At 36.8% G+C, this 26,854-nt stretch overlaps 2 protein-coding genes across 3 annotated transcripts in view; one reads left to right on the top strand and one right to left on the bottom strand.

The window, feature by feature from the left end:
• The window catches only part of LOC136033719 (solute carrier family 52, riboflavin transporter, member 3-B-like), a 117,813-nt gene that overhangs the window by 27,912 nt on the left and 63,047 nt on the right, over positions 1–26,854 (bottom strand). The window contains exon 1 of one of the 2 annotated variants that reach the window (XM_065714604.1): positions 4,028–4,124. The exons of the other annotated variant lie outside the window; for it this stretch is intronic. The gene's annotated coding sequence lies outside the window, so the exon portion shown is untranslated. Of the gene's footprint in view, positions 1–4,027; positions 4,125–26,854 lie in introns of those variants that run through there. 2 annotated transcript variants of the gene reach the window in all.
• The window catches only part of LOC136033718 (probable D-lactate dehydrogenase, mitochondrial), a 62,554-nt gene continuing 39,726 nt past the window's right edge, over positions 4,027–26,854 (top strand). The window contains exons 1-3 of the mRNA XM_065714603.1: positions 4,027–4,209; positions 7,329–7,583; positions 11,775–11,916. Coding sequence (XP_065570675.1) covers positions 4,105–4,209; positions 7,329–7,583; positions 11,775–11,916 — 502 coding nt within the window. The 5' untranslated portion in view covers positions 4,027–4,104. The remainder of the gene's footprint in view (positions 4,210–7,328; positions 7,584–11,774; positions 11,917–26,854) is intronic.

Below are 26,854 nucleotides of genomic sequence, written 5' to 3'. Positions count from 1 at the left end.
TTTTATTTTTTTATTTTTTTTTTTTTTTTAATAATTTAGGGTGTCTTTGGGAATGTTTATGTAGCTAGTCGTTATGTGTCAGCAAAAAATAAAGTTTTCCGTAGAGTAGTGTTTTATATATGTAAAAATTTATATTTTTGTTTATTATGTTAATAAAAAGTAAAAACGTCACTACTACTACTAACTTAATGCAGCACCAAGCCACCTGAGGCCAACACAGCTAAGAACGCTCCTCCTCCATCCTAATCTATTCAAAGCCTTCCTCTTTACACCCTCCCAAGAAGTTTCAATTTTATTTAGATCGTTCGTTACGACATCCTCCCAGCCCGTTCGGGGTCTACCTGTTTTTCGTTTGCCCCTAGACGGTTGGCCAACTTGAACAATCTTTGGCAATCTGTCTTCCTTCATCCGCGGAACGTGTCCTAGCCGTCTCATCCTTTCTTACATTACAACCTTAGAAAGCGAGATTGAACCATATTTTTCGTACAGCTTACTGTTTGAGATGCGATCAGTCATTAGGGTACCCAGTGGCAGATCCAGGAGGGGGACGCCCTCCCCCCTAAGGAGGTGGTGGATTTGTGGTTGGAACTGTTTGCTCTGGTTTGGGTTGGGACGAAATTTATTTTTTTGTAATTGATTTTTTAATAGTTAAAATTTTTAATAAATTTTTAATTATTAAGACTGTTTCTTTTTTAAAACAAGTTTGAAACAAGGTTCTAGTCAGTTTGTGCGGTCTCTCTTAGATTTTACTAATGTCACATACCAAGTTCGTATAAGTAGCCTATATGCATAAAACTAAATATATGAGTCGAAAAACTCTTTCCAAGGTCGGAGTAATTATTTAAGAAAAATAAATTTTCGAAAAATTGTTTATAAAAGAAGGCAAATAACCATGTATTTTTTTTTATCTAGCTGGTATAGATGGGTCTTTGAATTCTCATTTTGAATCAGAAGATTGGCATCGATTTTTTTCAAACGTTTACCAATAAAATGTTAAAAAATGCGGAAATTCATACAACTTGAGTTAACCATGGAAATGGAATGCAACTAGAATATTACTTCAGAATTTTACACCTTATCAATACCAACCAATCACAAAATATAGTTATATTCTTGTATATGGATTGCATATATTTGTCCATAAAATTGTCTAAACTGCAATATATACCGCCGAGAATTTTTATACTTTCTTTGATACATTCCATCCAATCGTATTTCCACGACTAGTTGTTTATAAATCAAATTTTTTACGGGACAATTCTTTTACTTAATGCTAAATCTGAGTAAAATTTCAAGTTGTTGTATTTGTGCTTAACAGACGTATCGAGATTTAAACGTTTGAATTGAATATCTGAAAATTTCAAGATTAAAAAAAAAAAAAAAAAATTCTACCACAGGTTGAAACCCTGAGAATTTGAATAACTAATCTATACCTATCAAATACAAAAATAACAAACACATAATAATTTATTTTTAAGGGGTATTTCGACGCATATACTTAGTTTGAGGCAAATACCTACATACATTTTTATAAGAGTTCATATTTTTCTGATGATTTTGGTCTTTATTCAAATATTTTTGATTGAATAGAAGAGGAAATACTAACTAATATTGAATTTGAACTAATATTGAGGTAGACATCGACCGTGTAATAACTAGACATGGCGGGAGTGGAAATTGAGAAATAGACTTTTTCTTATAAAAGTGTGAATTCTGTAATTTAAGCGAAATATATCGAACTTTAAAACGTGGAAAGAAGAGCTCTGTTGTTATGAAAAGTAAAATTTTCATTAGTAAATTTTTGAGATTTCGTCAAAACAGTATTTCTGTTTCTTAGAAAACTATTTTCAAAAAGAAACAGTGATTACTTAATGCTTTATTGCCTATGCTTAAAACCCTCGTTTTAAATGTTTTCTATGTATTTCTATCTGTTACATTACAACAAGAAAAAAAAATTCTGTTTTTCTTGTTACATTCCTAAAAGAACTTGTTTTTAATGGTTAATATATCTTTTACGAGTATACAAGTTGTATCTTTATCCTCACTTCCTACTCTTCATTACTATCTTAGTTAATAAGCGATGCCACAAAGTTAGGCTACATACTAATTGATTTGACCTGTACAAATTGTCACAAAAAGTGCATGACCCCAAGAGATGGTCCAAGATCATTTCTTTTTTCTTTTTTTTTGACAACAAAAAGATTAACTCACTCACTATAGTGGTCAAAAGTGTAAAGACAAAAGACTATGCAGAAAATATTAAATATCATTTTTTTTATAGATGGTGAGCAGCTTTTTATTTTTTTTTTTTTTTTGTATGGCAGGATGGTTTTTATAACTTAATATGTTTTGTATCAATATTTTTATTGATATTAATATGACAATGTTTTTATTTAATTTCAACAGATTTGTTAAAACTTTAACCCTCTCCACGTTTTGGATAACTTACGACGCATAGTTGTCGAGGTTCCCTTTAAATTGCAGGCATGTCTTTGTTCTCAAGTTTATCTGAGCAACCTATTATGCGCCCCCCCTAAAGCAAATCCTGGATCCGCCCCTGAGGGTACCCAAACAATCCTAAAACCCACACTTCTTCTCTTAAAACTTTAATCTACATTATCTCTAAGTCTAAAAAGTATCATCATACTAAGTAATTTGCTTCCAACGAAACCAGGCTAATGCCTCTATACTGACCATACTCACTCTCATCACCTTTCTCGTTTAATGAGTTTGGTCAATTCCACTCACTGGAAGTTATGACTTAAAATGTGAAGCTCCTACTACAGTTGAGACCTGCAGCAATATAATTGACAGAATCAAGGGGAGGATTTGGAAGGGGGAAGGTTCAACAGTTTATTTTGCATTTTTATATAAACCTATTGTAGTAAAACGACGAATTATGGAAATGAGAGAAAAAATTGATGCTAAAAAGCCCATAATGTTGAATGGAAATAATTTTCGGTCCACACAATCGAGATTCCATAACTGACGTAGGGGAGGTGAACAAGTCACTCGGTTCCTTTTTGCATACACCTTCCAAATATACTAATCAATTCACTCGCAAATCCACCCCTTTCCTACCTCATGGTCCCATTAGTAGCCCTAATAATGTATTTCTTCGTTACATCAATACAGCCATAGCTTATAGCTCCTATTAAACCTGTTATCTAATTTTTCTCACGAAAACAATGAACGAAAGTTCATCATCAAAGCCAATTGATTGAAACAGGTAATGCGGTTGTTTTTCCTCTTATACTCCACTAAATAAATATTTTGACTACTCTCTTAGACATAGGGGAGGACTCCTTAAATCCAGGACCATAGATATCGGCAGAAAAAGGGAAAGGCTCCACCTTTTGAGGCAGGAAGACATTGAAAATTTATAGAATAGGGAAAGAAAATATTTACATTTAATTATGTTAGAAGAAATAAATATCGCGTTAGTACTTGCCCCTTTCCCCACCCCTGGAAAATTTTCCAGGTTGCAAGCATGTCCAGAACCGTCCTGAATTTCCTTGGAAACAGAATCATTATACGCACAACCCCTATCTATTACCATTTGTATTACTTAGAGAGGTAGGATTAGCTCTAACTCCCCCCCCCCAAAAAAAAAAACACTTCAAGCTCTTCCGCCACAGAGTTTTATTAATAGGCCTATCTGGCAACTCATTCAGGTAATATCGTGATAACAAGAATTTAGGATTTTTTCAATTTGTGTCGATGATTTTAAAGATTTTGCTGATCACATCACTTCAGGTGGTAATTTTGGGGATTATATTTTCGTAATTGCAACCCTAGCTAATCAGCAGATTCATAATCTTTTGTATTCTTATTCACGTTTTTCTAAGATTTACAGTGACGTCAAACTTACGACACGTGATTAGTAAAATACTATTAAAGAAAATATATCACGAGACTACCGGAGAACATTTTGAGAAAAAGGCTAGTAAGAAAACTGCATTACATAACTGTGAATAAATCCTGCATTTAAATTATAATTTGTCTCTTTTAGTGGATAGAGGTTTACCTGTTTTCGGTATTTGCTGTCTATCTAAGTCTGTTATCAGTCATATATCCCGACACCTTGAGCGTTCTGTTGCTACTATGTTACTGAATTATCGGAGAGTTTTCAATAGTGTTTTATCAAAAAGCACCAAACGGAGTTTTCATCCCAGCGCTTCTGGTCGCCAAACGCATACGAGGCTGAAAGTAAGCTTTAATCCTTTTTTCTTTCTGTTTCCACCCTCAAAAGTATTTTTTTAATTACAAAAGAACCTATTATTTGATTAGTGACAGCAATAAAAATAATAAATGCCTCTTAATGAAGTTTTCTCTTCTGTTATGCAATTCTTACCCGGGTACTTGAAACTCGAACAATGATGAAGTACTTTTTACATGGTTGTAGAAATCGATCTGTGATGTAATTAACTGAAAGTAAGGAGCAAAATTAATACTTAAAACGAACAGAAATTGTTCCGTATATGAAAGGGGCTGTCCTCTCCTCAACGACCCGCTCTTTACTCTAAAGTTTTTTATTGTTTTAATAAGTAGAGTTGTGAGAAAGAGTCAAATTCTAGCGTAAAGAGCGGGGCGTTGAGGAGGGGACAGCCCCTTTCATATACGTAATAATTTCTGTTCGCTTTAATTTTTAATGTTTCTCCTTACTTTCAATTGAAAAAAACTTGTTTTTTATTTAATTTCTGAAAGTTTTTGAATTAATCCGTGCATAAAGAATTAAAACAAAATATGCATATTAATTTTACTTTTTTTGGCTAAAGGGCTTTCTCAAAGTTTTGATCGAACAATTTTGAGGAAAAGCGGAGGGGGAGGGGGCCTAGCTGCCTCCCAACTTTCTTGGTTACATAAAAAGAACACTAGAACTTTTAATTTTATATACGAACGTTTTTGTTACTAATAAATATACTTAACATATAAATTGACTTACGTAACGAACTTCTATATTCGTATATTTTATTATATATATGAGGGGACTTGCCCCCACATCTAAACCTCGCTCTTTTCTTTTAATTTAGGATTTTATTCCAATTCTTTAAGAATGACTCCTGAGTCACAAAGGTCACTTAATTAGAATAAATAATTCTTTTGAAATAACTAAAAATACTTTAGCGTAAAGAGCAAGGTATTGAGGAGGAGACAAACCCTCTCATATACATAATAATTTCTGTTCATATTAAGTTTTAATGCTGCTCCTTTCTTTCAGTTGAAAATTTTGTTTTTTTAACATTTAATTTCTCATTGTTTTCTTTTTTTTAGTAACGCTGGAAAATCTAGCGCCCACTTCATGGAAATTCTCTTCTCCCATGATTAGTTCCTTCATGGATATATCAACTCACGTAACTCCCTCCCCCGGTCCCCCTACCACCAGAAAAAATCCCCCCTGAAAACGTCAGTATACTTCCCAATAACCAATACTATATGAAAGCAATGGGCAAAGTTTATAACTTGCAGCCCTTCCTCCGGGGACTGTGGGGGATCAAGTCGTCCTCAAAGACATAGTTATTAGATTTTTCGACTATGCTGAACAAAATGGTTATCTCAAAATTTTGATCCTGTGACTTTGGGAAAAAATTAGCGTGGGAGGGGGACTAGTATCCCTCCAATTTTTGGTCACTTAAAAAGGGCACTAGAACCTTCAATTTCCGTTAAAACTATCCCTCTCGAGACATTTTAGGACCACAGGGTCGATACGATCACCCGTAGGAAAAAAAAATACAAATAAACACGCATCCGTGATCTTTCTCCTGGCAAAAAACACAAAATTCCACATTTTTGCAGGTAGGAGTTTGAAACCTCTACAGTAGAGTTCTCTAATACGTTGAATCTGATGGTGTGATTTTCATTAAGATTCTATGACTTTTAGGGGGTTTCCCCTTTTTTGCGAAAATAAGATAAATTTTATCAGGATCGTAACTTTTGATGGGTAAAACTAAACTTGATAAAACTTATATATTTAAAATCAACATAAAAATACAATTCTTTCAATGTATATATTGGTATCAAAATTCCATTTTTTAGAGTTTCGGTTACTATTGAGCCGGGTCGCTCCTTACTACAGTTCGTTAGCACGAGCTGTTTGACTGTAACGTCTTTATAAGAACAAAACAAATATCTTCATTTCCGGCAATTGTACTTTCTTTTGTCCCGCTCTCTCCTATTCTCTTTGTCGCTGTCTGTCTCTCTGTCACTATGCCTCTCTCTCTCTCTCCCTCTCTCTCTCTATTTTCATCTTATTGACGCAGTTGAAGTATTATTTGACCTGATTCTCTGTGTCATAGGCCTACATTGTGTAAAAATGATATAAAATCACTAACAGAATAAAGGGTATCTGAGGTTATGTTCCTTCTGTCATTTTCGGTGTTTTTTTGCTCTCCCACGTTATTAATATATCAGTAAAAGATGACTATTTGTGATCGTTCCATAGCTGACACAGTTCTAACCCTTTACTGAACTAACTTTTTGAATTTCACTTTACATATTTTTTTAGATAGAAAATACGTCAAATATTAGCTGAAAATTGTTGAAAAGAAAACTATTTTTCTATTTTTTAGGAAAAATTTAGATCCTTCTCCAAGAAAAAGTTAAAGCAATCTCATGATTCCGACTTAAAGAATTCAAATCTGAGACTAATAATATCAATGATATAAGTAAACTCTTGTTTTTTTGTGTAAGTTAGAGCTGCATGCTCTTCGACAAATCACTTATTTCAGAGGTAACGTATACCTTAAGCAGATTTAATTATCTTTTACACTTAACTTTACCAACTGCATGTATCTCTAACCATATATTCATTATGCCTAACGTGGTCTTGAACTCAAATGTAATTAGCGATATTTCCGATCGTTATCCAGTTTATTTTTGTTCATTTCACGCTGATATTGGCTAGAATATTGCTTCCACGGTTACCACATGTATTTTGAAACACGATTTTTATTTCTTATCTTAGGCCGCCATGCTTTAAGTCGATGTTCATAGAGCCAGTATTAGTCAGGGAACTGGAATTGTTATAAAAAACTTGACGTCTTGACGCCCTAATTTTATTCCTACTAAGGCAATTAAATCTATTGTTCATTCAATAATTTCTCCCCTAACAAAATTTATTAATCTTTCATCTGAACGGGATATTTTTCCGAATGGTGCCATATACCTTTGAAATGATTAGATTGTATTCAGTTTATCCGCTATTTGTTTTCAGCAAAGAAAATTTTATAAGAGGCGGAACTGTCTACATATCAATTTTTAAGCCTTATTAAATTGGTTTTTTATCTCATTTCACATATAAAACAAATTGAAGTTGCGTTTTTTTCCAGCCAAACCAGGTGGAAGACTTGAAAACGCTTTTATCCGGCATTGTTGGCAAAGAAAGTGTATCTAATGCTGGGATTGTTTGCGAGCAGCACGGGCGAGACGAAGGACCTTCAATGCCTTCCCCGGCTGACCTTGTTATTTGGCCGAAAACTACGGAAGAAGTCTCTGAAGTAGCAAAGCTGCTGTTCGCTAAAAATGTTGCAATGATCCCATTTGGAACGGGTACTGGCTTAGAGTCTGGAGTTTGTGCTGTGCAGGTTTGAGCTTGTTTGACTTTTTAACAAGTGGAGTAGATCATCGAATGACACCTTTTCCATTGTGCTCCGAACAATTAAGATTTTTGACTGTATGCGTGGGTGTCCGCTCAGATTTTTTTGAAAAAAAAAATCTGGAATTTCTTTGAAACGGTATGGAATATATTAAAAATAAATACAGTAAAATCACAGACCCAACCCCCCGAAAGCATGAGCCTGGACTTGGACGTTATGTTCAATATTGTTTGACATTCGTCTGACTGAACAATCGTGGAATTTAAAGCCTCTCAGCCTCAGCCCCTTGGTTAAAAGTCTGAAAAGACCCCAAACCAGCAATGAGGTAGAAAAAAGAATTTCACTTGTTAGTAGTGCTTATGAGGATCAATTATCACTTCGATTGATTCCTAGAATCAACCGCTACTAGTTTTTACTGATTCTTGTACGTATTAAATAAAAAGAACAAGTTTTTTTAAATGAAAGTAAGGAGCGACATTAAAACTTAAAACGAACAGAAATTACTCCGTATATGAAAGGGGCTTTTCCTCCTCAACGCCTCCCTCTGTACGCTAAAGTTTGACTCTTTCTCTTAGCTCTACTTTTAAAAAAGGAAAAAACTTTAGCGTAAAGAGCGGGGCGTTGAGGAAGAAAAGCCCCTTTCATATACGGAGTAATTTCTGTTCGTTTTAAGTTTTAATGTCGCTCCTTACTTTCATTAAAAAAAACTTGTTTTTTTTATTTAATTTCTGGACGTTTTTTAATTCATGCATGTTTTGATCTTGGCTCTCTGCACATAAATAATTAAAACGAAATTTGCATATTAATTTTCTTTTTGGCTAAATGGCTTTCTCATAGTTTTAATTGGAAGATTTTGAGAAAAAAGGAGAGAGGGAGGAAGCCTAGCTGCCCTCTAATTTTTTGATTACTTAAAAAGGCAACTAGAACTTTTAATTGTTTTACGAACATTTTCATTAGTAAAAAATATACGTAATTTACGAATTAACTTACGTAACGAACTTCTATATTTGTATATTTTTATTGCGTATATGAGGGAGTTCACCCCTCGTCTATACCTCGCTCTTTACACTAAAGCTTAAATTCTGTCCCAATTCCTTAAGAATGACCCTTGAATCACAAAGGCCGTAGAATAAATAGTTGAAATTACTAAAAATACTTTCGCGTAAAGAGCGAGGTATTACGAGGAGGTAAACCCCTCATATGCGCAATAATTTCTCCTCGTTTTAAGTTTTAATGCTGCTCCTCACTTTCAGTAGAACAAACTTCTCATATTTATTTTTTCCTTGTTTTTTTAAATAATGCAAAAAAATCCTGCGCCCCCTTCATTGAAAGTCTCTTCCCCCATGAGAAGTTTTTCCCTGGAAAGATCCTCCTGCACAACCCCCACCCCCCACCTCAACTCTCCCTCCCAAACCAAAAAAAAATTACCCTGAAAACGTCCGTACACTTCCCAGTAACCATTACTATATGTAAATACAGGTCCAAGTTTGTAACTTGCAACCCCTCCCAGGGAGACTGCGGGGTAGTAAGTCGTCCCCAAAGACATAGTTATTAGGTTTTTTGACTATGGTGAATAAAATGGCTATCTCAGAATTTTGATCGGGTGACTTTTGGGAAAAAATGAGCGTGGGAGGGGGCCTAGTTGCCCTCCAATTATTTTGGTCACTTAAAAAGAGCACTAGAACTTTTAATTTCCGTTAAAATGAGCCCTCCCGCGACATTCTAGGACGACTGGGTCGATACGATCACCCCTGGAAAAAAAACAAAAAAAAAACAAATAAACACGCATCCGTGATTTGTCTTCTGGCATAAAATGTGAAATTCCACATTTTTGTAGATAGGAGCTTGAAACTTCTACAATAAGGTTCTCTGATACGCTGAATCTGATGGTGTGATTTTCGTTAAGATTGTATGACTTTTAGAGGGTGTTTTCCCCTATTTTCTAAAATGAGGCAAATTTTCTCAGGCTCGTAACTTTTGATAGGTCAGACTAATCTTCATGAAAGTTATATATTTGAAATCAGCATTAAAATGCAATTTTTTTGATGTAGCTATTGGTATCAAAATTCCATTTTTTAGAGTTTTGGTTACTATTGAGCCGGGTCGCTCCTTACTACAGTTCGTTACCACGAACTGTTTGATTACAAATGAGACAACATTAAAACGCTTGAAAATGGTATACATTTATGAAATATAAACTTTCACTTGTTATCATCATAACTATCTATTTATTTTTCTAAAATTAGGCATGAATTTTTTACTTAGTTCCATTTCTAGCACTGTAACTGATTATTTGACAAATGTATTTTGCAAAAAAAAAAAAAAAAATTACTGAGCCTCCTGTTTGTGGGAGCTTCTTTTCGCTCTAAGTTTGACTTGACACGTACCTCCTTTGTATTTATCTTTTCTTTTCTTGGTTGAAAATTATGGAAGGGGGGAGGGGGCTTTAAAAACTCTGGAACATTTTTCTCAACTTTTTCCTAGGCCTTTTTGGAGACCAGGATCAAACAGACCTCCGTTTCCAAATAAAAACCTTACGTATAAGCTACGAGCAGCTTACATAACTTACAGCCCTTGTAAAGGGCTTTGGGGGTTATAACTTACAGGGCTTTGGGGGTTATGTAAACCCTGGAATCACAGCTGTCAGCTTAAAAAAAAGACCGTAAATATCATGGAAATCTGGGCTTAATCCTTTTTGTTAAAGGTTAAAATTTTTCTTTTTCTTACCTGCGGACATGGTTTATTAGAAGTTTTTCAGAAGAAGTTTTGGTAGTAATCGGTGTTTTAGTAACCACAATTGATAAGCTCAAATTAGTAACACAAAGTAGTACGCGCGGTAACTGATTCCCTGCATCTTTCTTCGACTTATGTGCAAACCCTGATGAGTTATAATTCTATTTAAAAGAGCGTAAGTTCCCCATTTCTGGGGCTCCCTAAATTATTGAAGTTTTAGAAATTGAGATACGTCCGAAGTTCTACTTTATCCACAAACCAAAAGTTAATATTTTAATGCACATTGAATTTTAACTGAAATTCCTCCTTAAAACGGTAAAACTCTCCCCAAAGGCAACGTTGGGCTAGTTCTTGGATCCCAATGGATCCAGAACTGTGGATTGTTTTGGGTACCAGACTGACTGACCATATCTTAAACAGCGGGCTGTACAAAAAGTGTAGTTCAATTCCGCTTTCTAGGGCTATAATGAGAGAGGGGTCGAGAAGGCTAGGGCACGCTCTGGGAGTGACGGATGGCAGAATGCAAAAGATTATCTTTTTTGGCCAACCGTCTAGGGCCAAGCGAAAAGCAGGTCATCCCTGGTTGGGGTGGGAGGACGTCATACGGAAAAGTTTAGGGGAATGAGAACTTGCTTGAAGGGGTGTAAAGAGGGAGGCGTTGAATAGATTGGGATGGAGGAGGAGCGTGCGCTGGCCTAAGGTGGCTGGGTACTGCAGTGAGTTTTTAGTAGTAGTAGCAGTGGTAGTAGTTTCAATCATGAAGCCTTCAGACTCAGCCGCATAAAACCTCACAAAGTTAAAGAACTTTATCTTATATTCAATTAGTGAAAAAGGCTATTTTGCTTTTCAATTAGAACCTGAAAGATAAATTTCCTGCTCATGTTGGTTTTTAAAAAATTAATATATAGGAAAGCTTGAATCCTCCATATCTATATGGCCTTTTTATTCTTGTAAGTATTTCAACTGTTAAGATGAGCCTCTTTTTGAATTGTTCCTTTCTTTTTTTCTCCCTAACAGCTAATTTAGAAATCCATCATCAGCGACGATCTGACGATCTGAAAATAGGAGGTTTGTCAAATCCAACGAAGTAAAGCAACATATTGCTATTTTTTTTACAAAAAAGAGTTTTAAAGTTTTTCTTATTTCAACAAACATGGAGTCAGTATTAATTTGAAGAACGAGAATAAAGTTTTGACTTCTAATCATAATATATTGATATTACGATTCACTTCGACCAGAAACCAGAGAGGTTAAGTCATTGCTGGAAAGACGATCGCCGCAATTGAAATAAATTTAATATGAAAATCTTTCCCTTTGGTCTTGTTTGTTTTCCTCCCTACTCGTGCATCATAAGAACCATTATGTATTATTAGCACCGAATAGGAGGAAAATACGAAAAAAAATCCTACTTTTACGAAAACGATACAAAAACTTTTTTTTTTCTAGGGTGGTGTCAGCATTGACCTAAGCAAGATGGACCAGATTACGGCGTTTAACCCTGAAGATTTTGATATCACAGTTCAACCAGGTATAACAAGACAGATGCTTAATCATCATTTGAAAGACTATGGTCTCTGGTTCCCAGTTGGTAAGCTTTGTCCTTTCTTCTCTTGTTTTCTTCTATTTCTCATCAAAAATATATAATAAGCATTGCTCCTTACAATTCTAAGAATCATATATTTTTTGAAAGGAAAGGCTTTTTGGTTAGCCTTAGTAAGTCTTATCCCTTCTCCTTACTTTCTTTTGTTTTCTTATTGCAAATATATGCCGAGCATCATTTCTTGCGTTTTTAAAACGTATATTTATTTTGAAACTATAATCAAAAAGCATTTGTAAATGAGGTTTAGTATATCATTTTCCCAAACACCCTTATGCAAGGGATGGTCGTAGAAGCTTTTTAGGGGGGAGGTGCTCACCCAACCTGAGAGATGAGTTTTAACTCTCGACTTGCCCGGAGGGCAAGTCGAGAGTGATAGGAGGGCAACCATCCTCTCCTGAGCCCTGTATTCTAAGCATCCTTTGTAAATCCCCATGATGTCGGAGTAATATTTCAGATAACTGCTTTGTTAAAAATTTTGTTGAAAAGTTGAATAAAGTGTGACTTCTAGTATGACAAGATCCCTTTTTCCAGTCCCTGGTGCAATGGCCATAAATTATACAAATTACTAATTGTTTTCAGGTAGATTTTATGGTGAAAGGGGGGGGGGGGTATCGTTCTTCTTGGATACATCATTGCCTCTAAAGTTTCATGCGTCGTTCCTTGAGCCAAGAGGAATACGTATTTTTTTGGCAAGGGAATTTCCGGGAACCTGAATCTGGGCCAGAAAATATTTTTCACCTTATCCGTTTGGATTTACGGCCGTAAAGCCTTGGGCCAAGAGGAGCCTAATCTGCAAACAATGTTATATTGGGAGGGTAAGCTCCCCTCAAAAAATAGGGTGCGAATAAGGCCAGAAAACTTTTTGCCCTGTCGGCTTGAAAATTACATCCTTGAGTCCTTTGGCTTGTGGTACCCGAATACAGAAAGAAAGACCTAAAAAAATAATTTAACCTCAAAATGGGGTCCAGCAAATTCCCAGGGAGTTTTTTTCTAACTTTATATCCCTGAGCCAAGGCGAGCCTAATCTACAAAAACTATTTTTGTGGAAGTAGCCCAGTGTGCGAAAAGTAAAATGGTAGTATTTTTTTTTCTTTTTCTTTTTTTGTTGGCTTGAAATAAGCACCTACTCTCCGATATATGCAAACCTAAGGACTAAATTTTTAAATGAATTGGAAAATAAAAATAAAATCTGGCTCCATCATTCAGGATTCAACTTCTTTGCTAAAAATAATGGAATTGAATTTATTTATTATCCGTTATAATACACATGAAAAACGGAGTATAATGTGAATAAAAGAAAAGAGGAAAAAGAAAATGACCTAAAAAACTACACAAAAAACTTTGCAACACTTCACCTTACTAAAAAACAATTAAAACATACAAAAGCAAAACATTCATTGAATAAAAATAGCGCTCCATGGGTGCCGACCAATTCTACCATTATAAGCTTCTATGCTTTTTCTGATAGAAGCATTCGGGTCTATGATGCCGTATCTTTTAATGACCCGGGAGTTGCTTGACCATGGTGGAAGGGCAAGCAGGTATTTGGCATACCGGAAATATATTCGCCGAAGCTCCTTCGTCTCGGTTATGGTAAACGTACACCAAATAGGTGCAAGGTATAGGAAATTCGGGAGTGCAGAAGCATTGTAAAGTTTCGCTAGCAGTTTGCGGTTGAGTCGAAGTTTGTTTGCTACCAAGCTTCCGTATGCAGTTGCTGTTCGACGTTGGAAATGAAGGTTCAAGAGCCGTCTAGTTGCTTTAAGAGTGTCACCGATAGGAAGCCCTAAATATTTCATTTGTGATTTTGGGGAAACTGGCGCGGCGTCGAGATTAATAGCGAATCCTGCTCGAGATTCAACCCAGTTGAACAGAACCACGTCCGATTTTTCTCTATTGAATGTAAGGTTAATCTTAGCATATTCTTTACTTAAAATAGCAAAATTTCTTTCGAACGACTGTACTGTTCGACTGGGGTTAAAAATATCATCTGCATAAGCGATTAGTGACACATCATTCTCCTTTAAAATACACGAAGGAACTATGCTGGATTGGGCGTTCAGGATACAGTTATTAAAGGCAACTGAAACGTGTTATGGTCCCATCAGGTAGCTTGATTACAACAGCAAGACGGTTATACATATCGTACAAAGCACGAATGGCAGACGTGTCAACTCCCCGTTTACATAGCTCAAGGAGAATTTGTCGTGAATCAGAGAGTCGAAAGCATGGCTTACATCATGACTCCCTAGGACGAGCGAATCACCAGACTTATCAGCATCTATAAGTATTGACGATAGTGCAGTAAGCGCGTGGGCACACCCTAGGCCTTTTTGGAAGCCAAACTGATATGGCGGCATGTAGCATTTATCTGTAAGTTCTGGCATTACGAGTGTTTCAAAAATCTTGCAGAAAGTAGTAGCAACTGTAATAGGGCGATATGAAGAACACTCATTCAGCGATTTTTTTTTTGGAACAGGAGTAAGACGACCAGAAGAGAACGAGGTTGGAACTATTCCAGTTGTGAGCACCATTTGGAACATGAGATCAAGGTGACAAAGTAGTAGGGGACTTCCAAGAAGAATGTGTTTAGCACAAATATTATCTGTACCCCTCGAAAAATGTTTCTTAATTTTTTACGCAGAATTCCTAATATCAGACAATGAAACAATAAACGTGGGTACAGTCTTTTTTGACAGTATCCGATTGAGATCACATTTAAGGGGATATTCTACTTTGGAATCAGGTTCTGAAAATTATTTCAAAAAATACTGCTGCCAGGCCTCAGAAGAGATATGAGCTGACGGAGCGTTTCTTTCACTCTGGTTTCGGGTCAGACTTTTCCACAGAAGCGTCGGATTACTCATTATCTTTTCTGAAGAATCAGAACGAATAGCGGCTCTATGTTTTTGCAGTTCTTTGGAAAATGGCGCTTTGTGGAAATCCGTATTTGGTTCACTATGCCGTTCTTGGGTCTCCCGCATTCTATCCATATGCCTAGCCAAAATTTGGCCTTCTGGCAGGCTTCAACAAGGGATGGGTACTGATGTTTGGAGCAAGTCAAAAGGTATTTTTATCTTCGAAAGTAGATTATCAAGCCAGTACTGATACTGAGTCAAATCGATTTTACTCCATTTAATGATTGTTCTCCATTTTAAAGGTCGATTTGCGTGCTTTCGATAAAATGGTGCACTGATTCGGAGCGATAGCGGTAAATGGTCAGAAACAAAAAATTCACGTAGCACATCTACTGTTAATGAGCTACTAAAAATACTACTAGATACAAGGACATGATCAAGGTCAGAAACTGATCCGGTAGGGTGAATGTACGTAAAGTCACCCGCTTTCGTACAAGAGCACTTTCATTTGGAATCAGACTAAGCAGAAGAGCTGAACGCGAGCTTTCACTTTTGGATATATCACAATTAGAGTCCCCCAATAAAATCCAATGGAGATGAGAAGCACTAATTTTATTCATACATTTCCCCAGTTCTTTGCCGGCTAGAGCAAACTTCATTTCGGAGCAATCGTCTCTGTAGTCGGTGGGCGCCAACTTTACAGTCTCGCCAACTTTAACTGCTAAGAAATGGTCGGAACTAGCGAACGATTCGGAGTTGATATGCGCACTTATTAGCGTAGCAAGTCCACCCGAGGGGCGCCCTCGTTTCTTAGGCTTTTTTTCGCTGGTACAAAATGGACCATGTGTGAGGGTAAGGCATCGAATATATTTCTACTGTCGTTAGAAAGAAAGTGTCTTGGAGACAAATAATTTCTTCGGTGAGGAAGAGCTGTTCAAGCACGGTAATTTTGTTACTAGGACTACCATTCATATTCCAGGAGACGAAACGCTTGTCAATATAAAATTCATTCATTTTGGGCGTTTGAGGTCATTAACTTCGCTGACTTGTTAGATGGGCAGCTAGCGTGGTAGCATGTGTGTTGGGTGCTTGTACAGCTTAGGCACCGCATCGCATTCTGGCAGGGATTTTCTTTCGTTGCACCATGGTTATTTTGAGCACAATGGGCACACTTCGATACGTTTTTGCACTGGGCCGCTATGTGGCCAGATTCATGGCAGTTGTAGCAACGTTTCGGAAGAAAGACGAATTCTTGAATTCTGAAACTTTCAAAGCCCACTTTCATTGACAGTTTTGTGGCAGTATCAAGGGATTCACGACTTGGAAAATAAAGCTTGAATGCGCGTGATTTTCCACATTGTTCGGCTTTCTCACATCCAGAAACTAGACTTTGAATGACCTCTGCGTCAAGGGGTTCAGGAATCCCTTTAATCAGTCCTATGTACAAAGGGGTTTTTACTTTGGCATCGGATTCTGAATTTTTATTTTTGATCGCTAGTGCTATTTTTTCCGCCGTAGCCTTGTGAGCTACAGTCATGCGCCAACCGTTCCTTCCAGGCCTTAGTTCAACTTTGGTTGCGTCTAGAGCTTCGCCACATGCAGATTTGATAAAGTTCTTTCGTTCCAGTGGTGTTTTCAAGAGTGGAGGGATTTTTACAACGACTGAGTATGATAGCTTTTGCGGAGTGTAAAGTTCACTAGAGGGGCTGGTATGGGTAGAAACGTGGAACTCACCTTTGTTAATACGTTCCATAAAGCCGTCAAAACGACGACACATGCCGTTTACTTTAGTAGTTATACATGCATTTATCTCCCCCATACAAGCCAGGACTTCTGTAGGTTCAAAAATAACAAAGGTAGGCAAGGCACGATTTTCCTTTGCTGACTTGACAAAGAATTTGGCTATATCCAAAACATTTTTATCATCTTTCAGAGACTTGCGAAAGTGGTCCAGTAGACCATATTTTAACAGCAACAGTTCTTTTGCACTTAAAATGTCATCTCTACTGAAGAATTCCACAGCACGGCTTACAATTATCTAGAATAAATTATCTCACAGGGATGATTCACAATGAATGAAGGAACCTGGGAACAAGGGAAGTGTAAGGACCCCCTCAACTATTCCCCGCAATTTACGGGTAACTTAATACCGGCGGGTACAATAAGTCGCTTGCGGGAGGCTCCTTCCCCCCTTCTGCTTGTTCCCAGTACGCTTCTTAATTATATGAAATCAAAAATTGTCTATGGTCACTGAAATAATCCGAGTTTAAACCACTGAATTAATGCAGGTTTAAAATCTAAAAAAAAATATATTCACTCTGAATCTAGGTCAAGTTGAGCCATAGCAAATATTATGAAATAACAACTGAATTACCTGCGGTCACTGAGCTATTAATTACTAATATTAGTAATTACTGAATTATAAATAAAAAAATAATCAAACAGTTCGTGGTAACGAACTGTAGTAAGGAGCGACCCGGCTCAATAGCAATCGAAACTATAAAAAATGAAATTCTGATACCAATAGTTACATCAAAAGAATCGCATTTTAATGCTGATTATAAATATATAAGTTTCAGCAAGATTAGTCTTACCCATCAAAAGTAGCGAGCCTGAGAAAATTTGCCTCATTTTAGAAAATAGGGAGAAACACCCCCTAAAAGTCTTACGGTCTTAACGAAAATCACACCATCAGATTTAGCGTATCAGAGAACCTTATTATAGAAGTTTCAAGCTCCTATCTACAAAAATGTGGAATTTCGCATTTTTTGCCAGAAGACGAATCACGGATGCGTGTTTTTTTTTATTTATTTTTTTTTCCACAGGGGTCATCGTATTGACCAAGTGGTCCTAAAATGTCGCAAGAGGGCTCATTCTAACAGAAATTCTAGTTCTATTGCCCTTTTTAAGTGATCAAAAAATTGGAGGGCACCTAGGCCCCTTCCCATGCTCATTTTTTTTCCCAAAGTCTGCGGACGAAAATTTTGAGATAGCCATTTTGTTCAACATAGTCAAAAACCATAATAACTATGTCTTTGGGGATGACTTACTCCCCACAGTCCCCGGGCGAGGGGCTGCAAGTTACAAACTTTGATCAGTGTTTACATACAGTAATGGTTATTGGGAAGTGTACAGACGTTTTCAGAGGGATTTTTTTTGGTTTGGGGGGGGGGGCTGAGGGGAGGAGGCTATGTGGGAGGATCTTTCCTTGGAGGAATATGTCATGGCGGAAGAGGATTTTCTAGCATTACTATAAAAAAAACAATGAAAAAGTTTTTTCAACTGAAAGTAAGGAGTAGCATTGAAACTTAAAACGAACAGGTATTATTATGCATATGAGGGGTTCTTCTCTTCCTAAATACCTCGCTCTTTATGCTAAAGTATTTTTAGTAATTTCCACTATTTGTTCTACGGCCTTTCGGGTTCAGGGGTCATTCTTAAAGAATTGGGACTAAACTTAAGCTTTAGTGTAAAGAGCGAGGTATTAACGAGGGGACAAACCCCCTCATATACATAATAAAAATATAATAATATAGAAGTTTGCTACGTAAGTTAATTCTTAAGTTACGTATATTTTTTACTAATAAAAATGTTCGTTAAAAGTTAAAAGTTCTAGTTGCCTTTTTAAGTAACCGAGAAATTGCAGGGCAACTAGGCCTCCTTCCTCACCCCTTATTTCTCAAAATTGTCTGATCAAAACTAAGAGAAAGCCATTTAGCCAAAAAAAGAATTAATATGAAAATCTCATTTTAATAATTTATCTACGGAGAGCCAAAATCAAACATGCATTAATTCAAAAACGTTCAGAAATTAAATAAAAAAAAAGTTTTTTTTAACTGAAAGTAAGGAACGACATTGAAACTTAAAACGAACAGAAATTACCCCGTGTATGAAAGGGGATGTTCTCTTCTCAACGCCCCACTCTTTACGCTAAATTTTTTTACTGTTTAATAAAGTAGAATTGAGACAAAGAGTCAAACTTTAGCGTAAAGAGCGGGGCGTTGAGAAGAGAACACCCTCTTTCATGCACGGAGTGTATGAAAGTTAGAGTAAGAGCAACTAGCTCCTTTGAAGATTTGCAAGTAATTTCAAATTCGATGCCAGCTGCACCAGGTCACTATTACAGAATCCCTTAAAACCACATTTTATTACCGTGAGAATTTTCTTTGATGCTGCAGGAAGATCCGTGAAAATATGGCACAGGTTGCCGTTCTTAAGTCTCCATCTTCAATTCCCGAGATCAATGGCAGGGCTCCGAAGCTCAATCCAATCTTTTACTTAAAGATAGGTTTGGAAACAGTGATATTTCACTGCTGCTGAAGTAGGAGGTAGATCTTAGGGATGGACGAAAGTAGTAGACGTTGTTACTTTCAGCTGAAAGACTCAGTGTTTGAAACTGGCAAGATTGTGAGTAGATTTTCCACCGTACAATATAGAAGGTTCAGTCTCTATCGCTGCTTTTATCTCTTCTTTCGATGCATCAATCGATAAAAGGTTGAAGTATTTTCCTATACTGCTTGTTGTCTGTCAGCCGTTTAAGCGCAAACCCTTTGCCTAGTCCATATAAACTGAAATTTGTGTCGCAGCCAAAAATTGTGAGAACAACAGGAAGCAGATGGCACGTTTCAGTACCAATCTTCGTAACAATGGCTTCGATATTCCAGCTTGCACCTGAAGTGGTTGACTTGGACTCTCTGTGCAGGTAGACCTTGTGGTGCACAGAAATACAATGATAAAGTAACAACACCAATAAGTCGGTATCGTTACCGATAATTACAGTGTCCAAAGTCTTCAAACACTCAACCGCTGTAAGTACAAAAGTGAGCACCAGCTTTAGCTTGGACGGTTGTCAGACTTTTGCCTTTTAAATAGTCAGAAAGGGCATTGACGAAACGGGCTTTTTATTTTTCGCGCGAAAGAAAATCCCATTTTTGGCGGTCAGTCTCATTTCTGGGATAAACAGTACTTCCCGTCCAGTGACACAGTTTCGCTTAAGATGACTCATATCCTTTGTTGAAGCAGCGATGTCGTGGCCATCAAAGACAATAATGGTGTCTATATAATTGGTCAAAACGTAGTTCCAGTATCGATCTAAAATCTTCGAAAACGGTTTTTTCTTCGCCCAGGGAATCCTGTAAAGCAAAGCGTCCCCATCTAAGACGTAGATGTAATTCAGACTATGTTTTCCCCCAATAGTATAACTATGTGAAAGTCGCTTGAGAGCTTTTGCTAGCTCTGGTTTATTTGGTTTTCGGTACGTGCCAGAATCATCAAAAAGCAATGCAGAATAGGAGTAACGTTCATATTTGAATGAAGATTTTTCGTCCATATTCAGTCTTTTGGATATTGTTAGAATACGCTGAAACAGTAATGGAGGGTCCAAGTGCTGGATTTATCCTCCATTTTCTTGCTTCACCGTCAAAAACACTCCCTGATCCTTCCGTTTGAATGAATGTTCCTTCAGAGATTTCCCAACATTCCGTCAAGAATCTTAGTCCTGACTTTCACTGCTTTGTTGGCGTTCACGTTTTCTGCGGAAGCCATGCCAGTAGCAAGGTTTCGAAGCTATAGCGGATAGCCCTCGAAAGGAGACGACTACTCAAAAAAGTCAATAAATACATGCGTGTCTTTGCAGCTCCTATGTTGCCTTGAAATGCCAGACTCTTTGTGTTGGTCGCTTATCTGATACGAAAATTTGTAAGTTCTTGCATCAGAAGATTAATGTGAACACAGGGTAGACGTCCTGTTACCCACTGAAGTCCCGGTACTTCAGTCTTTCCTCTACCTCTAGTCAATCTGGTTACTGTTTTCAGACCTATCATCAATTCACAACGTGTAAGCCTTCTTCGAAAGACTGGAAAAGTGTTGGGCTTGTATGTTCAAGTATGTTCATCTGCTGTAGCTACAGTCTTACTGACTTCGGATTGTATTTGTGACTAGCTGGTGCGAGGTAAGGAAACTGTTTGCTGTTTGTCATGAAGGCTAGATGGCACTATTAAATTTTTCACCAAGCGGTGTATGAGTAATTGAGAGTGTCCGGTTCAAACCATGTCCGGTTCAACCTCGACCTCCCCTATTTGAAACCAGGTTTGACGTACATTAGAAGCTGATCGCTATAGAGTAACAGCAATCTCTTCAGATGCTTTTGAAAGCTTCTCAAGACATTGCCAAACGAATAATCATAAAGTTGTGGTTATCCCCCGTACATCTCAATCATTCTAGTAGAGAAGTGGTATTTATTGACAATTTAGCTATGCTGTGATTTCAGCTTTGAAAAACCTGCCTTGTATCTTAAATGTAATTAAGAAGTTAACTAGAAACCAAAGTTGATCAGTAAGCGTACTGCTTACACGTTCTTTCAAACTCGAATGTCGGCAAAATTGGTCAGCTTGTTCTTGCGCATTACCGCATATATTGAGTAATTTCTCACCAAGAGCGTTGAAGAACATTGCAGATGCAGGACGATTTTGAGACGTGTGCAAAACCATTTATTCGATTAGGTGTGTCTGTGTGGGGAGGAAAAAATATGCGAGATACTTGGACACGACGTTTTCCTTGCATTTCGGCATAGGAAGTGTATATTTTCTCTACGTGGGTCCGACTTCCTGTAATATCCAACGTATATTGACGCATGCTTTATCTTCCTCGTTTGTTAGGGTGAAAACGACTCAGGGATGATCAAAATACAGAATTGAGTTTATATTTGAGATCTACGTCCCAGATCACTAACTTTTTAAAAGTAATTTTCTTAAATAGCGACGAAAACCACACTGCCTTTCCATCACAAACATCAAAAACAAGAAGAACAATAGGGAAATCTTTTCGCAAGACAGTGTAAATCTAATTAGAATGAATACTCTAATTAGAGATATGACATATGGAGATAAAGATAGGAATATTCTAATGGACGTAGAGCCAAAATATTCATTCTAATTAGATTTCCACTGTCTTGCGGAAAGAATTCCCTCTAGTTCTTCTTGTTTTTGATGCTTGAAATTTTTTTAAAGTCGTTGTTTTAGAAGAAAAGACGAAAAAACATCAATTTGGCCTCGATCGATTTTTAATGTTGTCGAGAATTTTTTCCGGTTTGAATGATACCAAAATAAAAACAATTGCAATTTCTTTGAGGTACCTAAAAATTAATTTAGATTGACTGTACTAGCAGCCCACTTTCATTTGGATGCGACTTTTGACGGGTTTCAGGCTCTTTTTTGAAATCCCTCCTAATTTGTTTTTGCAATGAACTTCTACTGTGAAGATTAATCGAAATAATAGCGAACATTTTCGAATCAACTACAAATGACAATTTTTTTTGACACGACAATTTTTTTTCAAAATGCGTCTTTAAATCCCGGATTACTGTGCGCCGCCCTTAAAGCAATGACAGCAACCATGATATGTAATTCTGTTTAAGCCTTGGAATTCTAAATCCTAGACCTGTGATTATTAATAAGTATCAAATTTACTGATAAATATTTATAGATAAATTAATTATTAGCAAATAAGTAAATACTAGTAAAGTGTTTTGATAAAAGTTTATTAGTTTCAATAGATAGATAGATTAGTAGAATCTAAAACCAACCCTTGCCAATGCTGAATTTCCTGACTCTCTAATATAAATCGTACCTCGCTTTCTAAATTTGTTGGTACATCACTAGAACAAAGACCATTATTCCATAAATAAGGCATTCCTACTTTTTCTAGTAATGATTTAATTTGGGATGGCCACGAGGTTTTTAAACCACATTTCAACATCTCTTCATATGCCACTCTTACTAGTCTATCTTCATTACTCTTAGTTAACTTCAACCAGAATATAAGCATTAAAATATACCTACGTAGCTTTAAAGAAAACAGGCCCATATCACCTTTCAGAATCTGTGAATGAGTTGTCTGATGTAGACCAAACACTCTTTTATAATACTGGAGCTAAAGGGACTCCAGTCGCAGCACCGTTTCTCCACCCCATATCTCTGCTCCATATTCTATCACGGGTAAAATTTTTGTGTTAAATATTCTTTTATGCATTTTTAGGTTTTTAATCCCCATTATCGTCGGGTTTCTAAATATTGCTTTCAATATTAGTAAATCCTAGTCTATGATTGCTGACTTATATCAGATCAAAACTAGCTCAATTAAGATCATAATACTTTGATTGTTGTTCTGTCCCACTTGATTGGCAAATGAACAATTGCATGTTCAAAGTTCTTGGAAAAAATCATTTTTGATAAGAATGTTTTAAGAAGTTTATCTTGCTTGGTTATATTTGAGAAGAATGTAGCTCGGTTACGTAATTAAAGTAATTTAAGTAATTAAATAAAAAGAAAGAAGTTTCTGGAAAACGTCTAGGAAATATACATCCGCTTTTCTTGGAGCGCCCATGCTTCAGAACACTATTTGATCACTGTCATTACTTTCAAACTTTTTTAACTGTGAAAAAAAAAGACTGAGCCTTGGGTATTCTATTTTCATCATCTTCACTCCTCCCACCATCTTTACTAATAATGCTACCAAATTAGGTGAAGCTGTCCACCTCATCAATCTTTTCTTTAACCAACGTCACTTTTTCATCTTCACTTATTCCTAGACTTGATGGCTTAGTCTTCTTAACATTAATTTTCAAACCTGTTTTGGTACCCTAAATTCGCAAAACCTCTAAAACTTCATTCATTTTGCTCGCAGTTCCATCTAGGATCCTTAAATAATAAGCATAATCCAAGCCCAGGAGAGTTTTTCCTCCCCATTTATTTCCTTGTTCTCCCATTGCCTTTCCTGTGCTCCTTCCCCAAGTATAAGACAAAATTCGTCAAAACGATCCATATACAGCGGGATAGAACATAACCCTGCTTAAATCCTGATTTAATACAAAACCAGCTGCTAAACTCATTTCCTATCTAAACCGCAGCAGTATTATTCTTGTAAATAGCCCTAATCACTTTAGTGAATTTGTCTGGTATATCATACAAGTATAAGACCTTTACTAAAGCTTTTCTATCAACAGAATAGAACGCTTGCTCATAATCTATAAAACGGAGGACCAAAGGTGTTTGATAACTCAAGCACTTCTCAATTATCAACCTATAAGTGAAATTTTGGTCGACACATCCTCTACCCTTTCTAAAACTGCACTGTTCTTCTCTTGTAGCTTTGTCTACAGCATCTCTCAGTCTAAAAATTATTATACTACCATGTAATCTGCTACCTACAGAGACCAAGCTAATGCGTTGATAATTACCACACTCACTTTTCTCCCCTTTCTTAAGCAGTGGTTTGATTAGGGTTTTCCTATAATCGATAGGTACTTTTCCCTTTTTCAAAAATCGTATTCACAATCTTCAGTAACTTATTTCTAACCTCAGAGCCACCATTTTCAAGAAATTCATTTACTTCACTATCAGCACAAAGGGTCTTATTATTTTTTAATCCTTTTAGTACTATCGTTAACTATTTCTTCACAAAACAAATCTTCCTCCACATCCATGATATTATGAACTTTTTCGTTTTCCTTTATATCTTTTCCTGCAACTCTATTTGGTTTAGCACATTCTCAAACTGTTCTACCCATCTGTCTTTAACTCTTTCATTATAACTAATTGTGGCCCCGTTCATATCTTTAACTGGGAAGAGTCCGAATTGACCACTCCCTCTCCATTTATTAACATGTCAGTACAATATTTTGCTATTATGCCGTCTAGCTGTATCTTCCAGATCTACGGCAATTTTATTCATTTCAATTCTTCTTCAGGGCCGTATCTAGGATTATTTTTGGGGGTGTTTTACTCAAGGATTTTTTCGGTGGAAGGGGACACACAAAAAACAGAAAAACGCGTAAAAAATTTGTTTATATCCATTTTCGTTACATTTTTACGAGTCAGAAAAGCATTTTTTTTTGGGGGGGGGGGTTCAAACCCCCACCCCTTGAGTACAGTTGACCTCCTTAGTTCATGTTTTGATGCTTTCTCCACTTTCTCTACATTCTTTTTGTTTTCATATGATCTATCGCTCAGATGATTCTTGTACAAGCTCCATCTCATATCTATTAAACATAAGGCATTTTCACTAATATTCCTAGCTTTATTCTTAACTTTCTTGCCTAAGACACTACCAGCAACTTAAAAAATTGTTTTCCTAAAATTATTCCATCAATCTTCAACATTGTCAAATTTTAAACTCTCTAGTTTGGTATTCAGCCCAACTCAAAACACACTTCATTCAAATTTAATGGCCCTTGTGATTTAGCAGTCTTTCTCAAAGAATTGTGAGAAAAGCGTGAGTGATTGAGGGTTTGCGTAAAGAGCAAGGGCTAAGGAAGGAGTGGTCCCCTCAACTACAGAATAATTTCTGTTCGTTTTAAGTTTTATTGCTGCCCCTTACTTTTAATGGAAAAAACTTTTTTTTTAATTTAATTCTGACCGTTTTTCAACTCATGCCACGAAATTCCCTTCCCCCTCCCGTGTAAAACTTTTTTCTTAAAGATTTCCCACAAAAAATTCATCCTCGTGAATAATCTCCTCCACCCCCACCCCCCCAAAAAAAAAATCCGTACATCTCCCAACAAAAAATACTGTATATGAACATTGGGAAAATTGAGTGACTTACAGCTCTTTTCTCGGAGGCTATATGGGGTCTTGTCATCCCAAAAGGCATAGTTATTGAACGTTTCAACTATGCTAAATCGAATGGCTCTCTCAGAATTTTGATTGGAGATGAAAAAGGGCTTGGGGAAAAAGGGGGTTAGGGAAGGGAACTAGTTGCCCTTCAATTTTGGATCACCTGGAAAGGTCACTAGAACTTTTAATTTTCATTCGAATGAGCTGTTTCTTTGATTTCATTCGATGCCCTGGGGGCATATAAGGTTCTTATAGAAAGGTGGGTCGTATGTGCTTCGGAGGGGACTCTTTGGATTGGTAATCAGAAGTTCTAGGGCTCTTTTCTAAGAACCAAAGTGATCAGAGCGTAGTTACCCCCCCCCCCTACACACACGCACACAAACACGTCGTGTTTTCCCGAGATGCATCCAATAGGTATTTTGAGATAGCCCTTTTATTCAAAATAATCCAAAGATCATAATAAAAGGATTTTGAGTTTGACGCAAACCACCAGAGCCTGAGAGCGAGGGTTGTAAGTTATACTGCTTGGGCATTTAAGGTTCTTATGGAAGGGATATTTGTATAAACTTTAGAGGTGGCTCATTTAGTTAAAATTGGAAGTTCTAGTTCCCTTTTGAGAGCCAATAGTGATGAAGGTCAACTAGCCCCCCCCCCCCAACTACCTTTCTTCTCTCCAAATGTATTTGATTGGAATTCTGCCATAGCAATTTTGTTTAAAATAGTCCAAAGAACATATAACAATGCCTCCAGGGTCAGCACAACCACCCACAGCCCTGGGGCAATTGCTTTAAGTTATGCCCTGGGAGCAGATAAGGTTTTTATGGAGTGGGTGGTCTTATTAAGTTCAGATGGGTATCATTTGATTTTAAAACGGAAGTTACAGCGCCCTTTTTGAGAGTCAAATTGATTTGAGAGAAACCAGCCCTCCCCCACACCAGGTCGATCATTTTACATAACAAACATCCAAATAAAGTTTTGAGATATCAATTTTTTTATCATTGTTGAAAGGTTCAGTAGTTGTGCGTTTGGGGATGTCAACACCCCTCCCTGAGGCCTCAGGGCAAGGGCTGCGAGTTATGCAATTTGTTCATTTTTTACATATAGTATATGATATTGAGAAAAGGTATGTATGTTTGACTTCTACTTTCCCAAAATACGAAGAGCACTAAGATGAGTCTTTAAGGGAATGCTGAGTGGAGTATTGAACAAAATCATGTAAAACATGTAAATGTAAATGGGTTGTCAAAAGATGTAACTCAGGAATGACTGAGTATACTACTGCTGCTTCTACTGCTACCCCAAGTACTATTACTGCTACCACTTCTATCATTAAAACTACTACTTCTGTAGCGAGTACTACTAAGGCTGAGGGTATTGAAAAAAAATATTTGAGAGAACGTTGAGGGGAAAGTTGAACTAAACCAAAACACACTATGTGTATACAGATTGCTGATACGG

Source organism: Artemia franciscana, chromosome 12, assembly GCF_032884065.1.
Source record: "Artemia franciscana chromosome 12, ASM3288406v1, whole genome shotgun sequence".
NCBI classification, from domain to species: domain Eukaryota; kingdom Metazoa; phylum Arthropoda; class Branchiopoda; order Anostraca; family Artemiidae; genus Artemia; species Artemia franciscana.
Note: the sequence above shows the minus strand (reverse complement) of the source record. Positions and strands in the feature narration are given on the sequence as shown.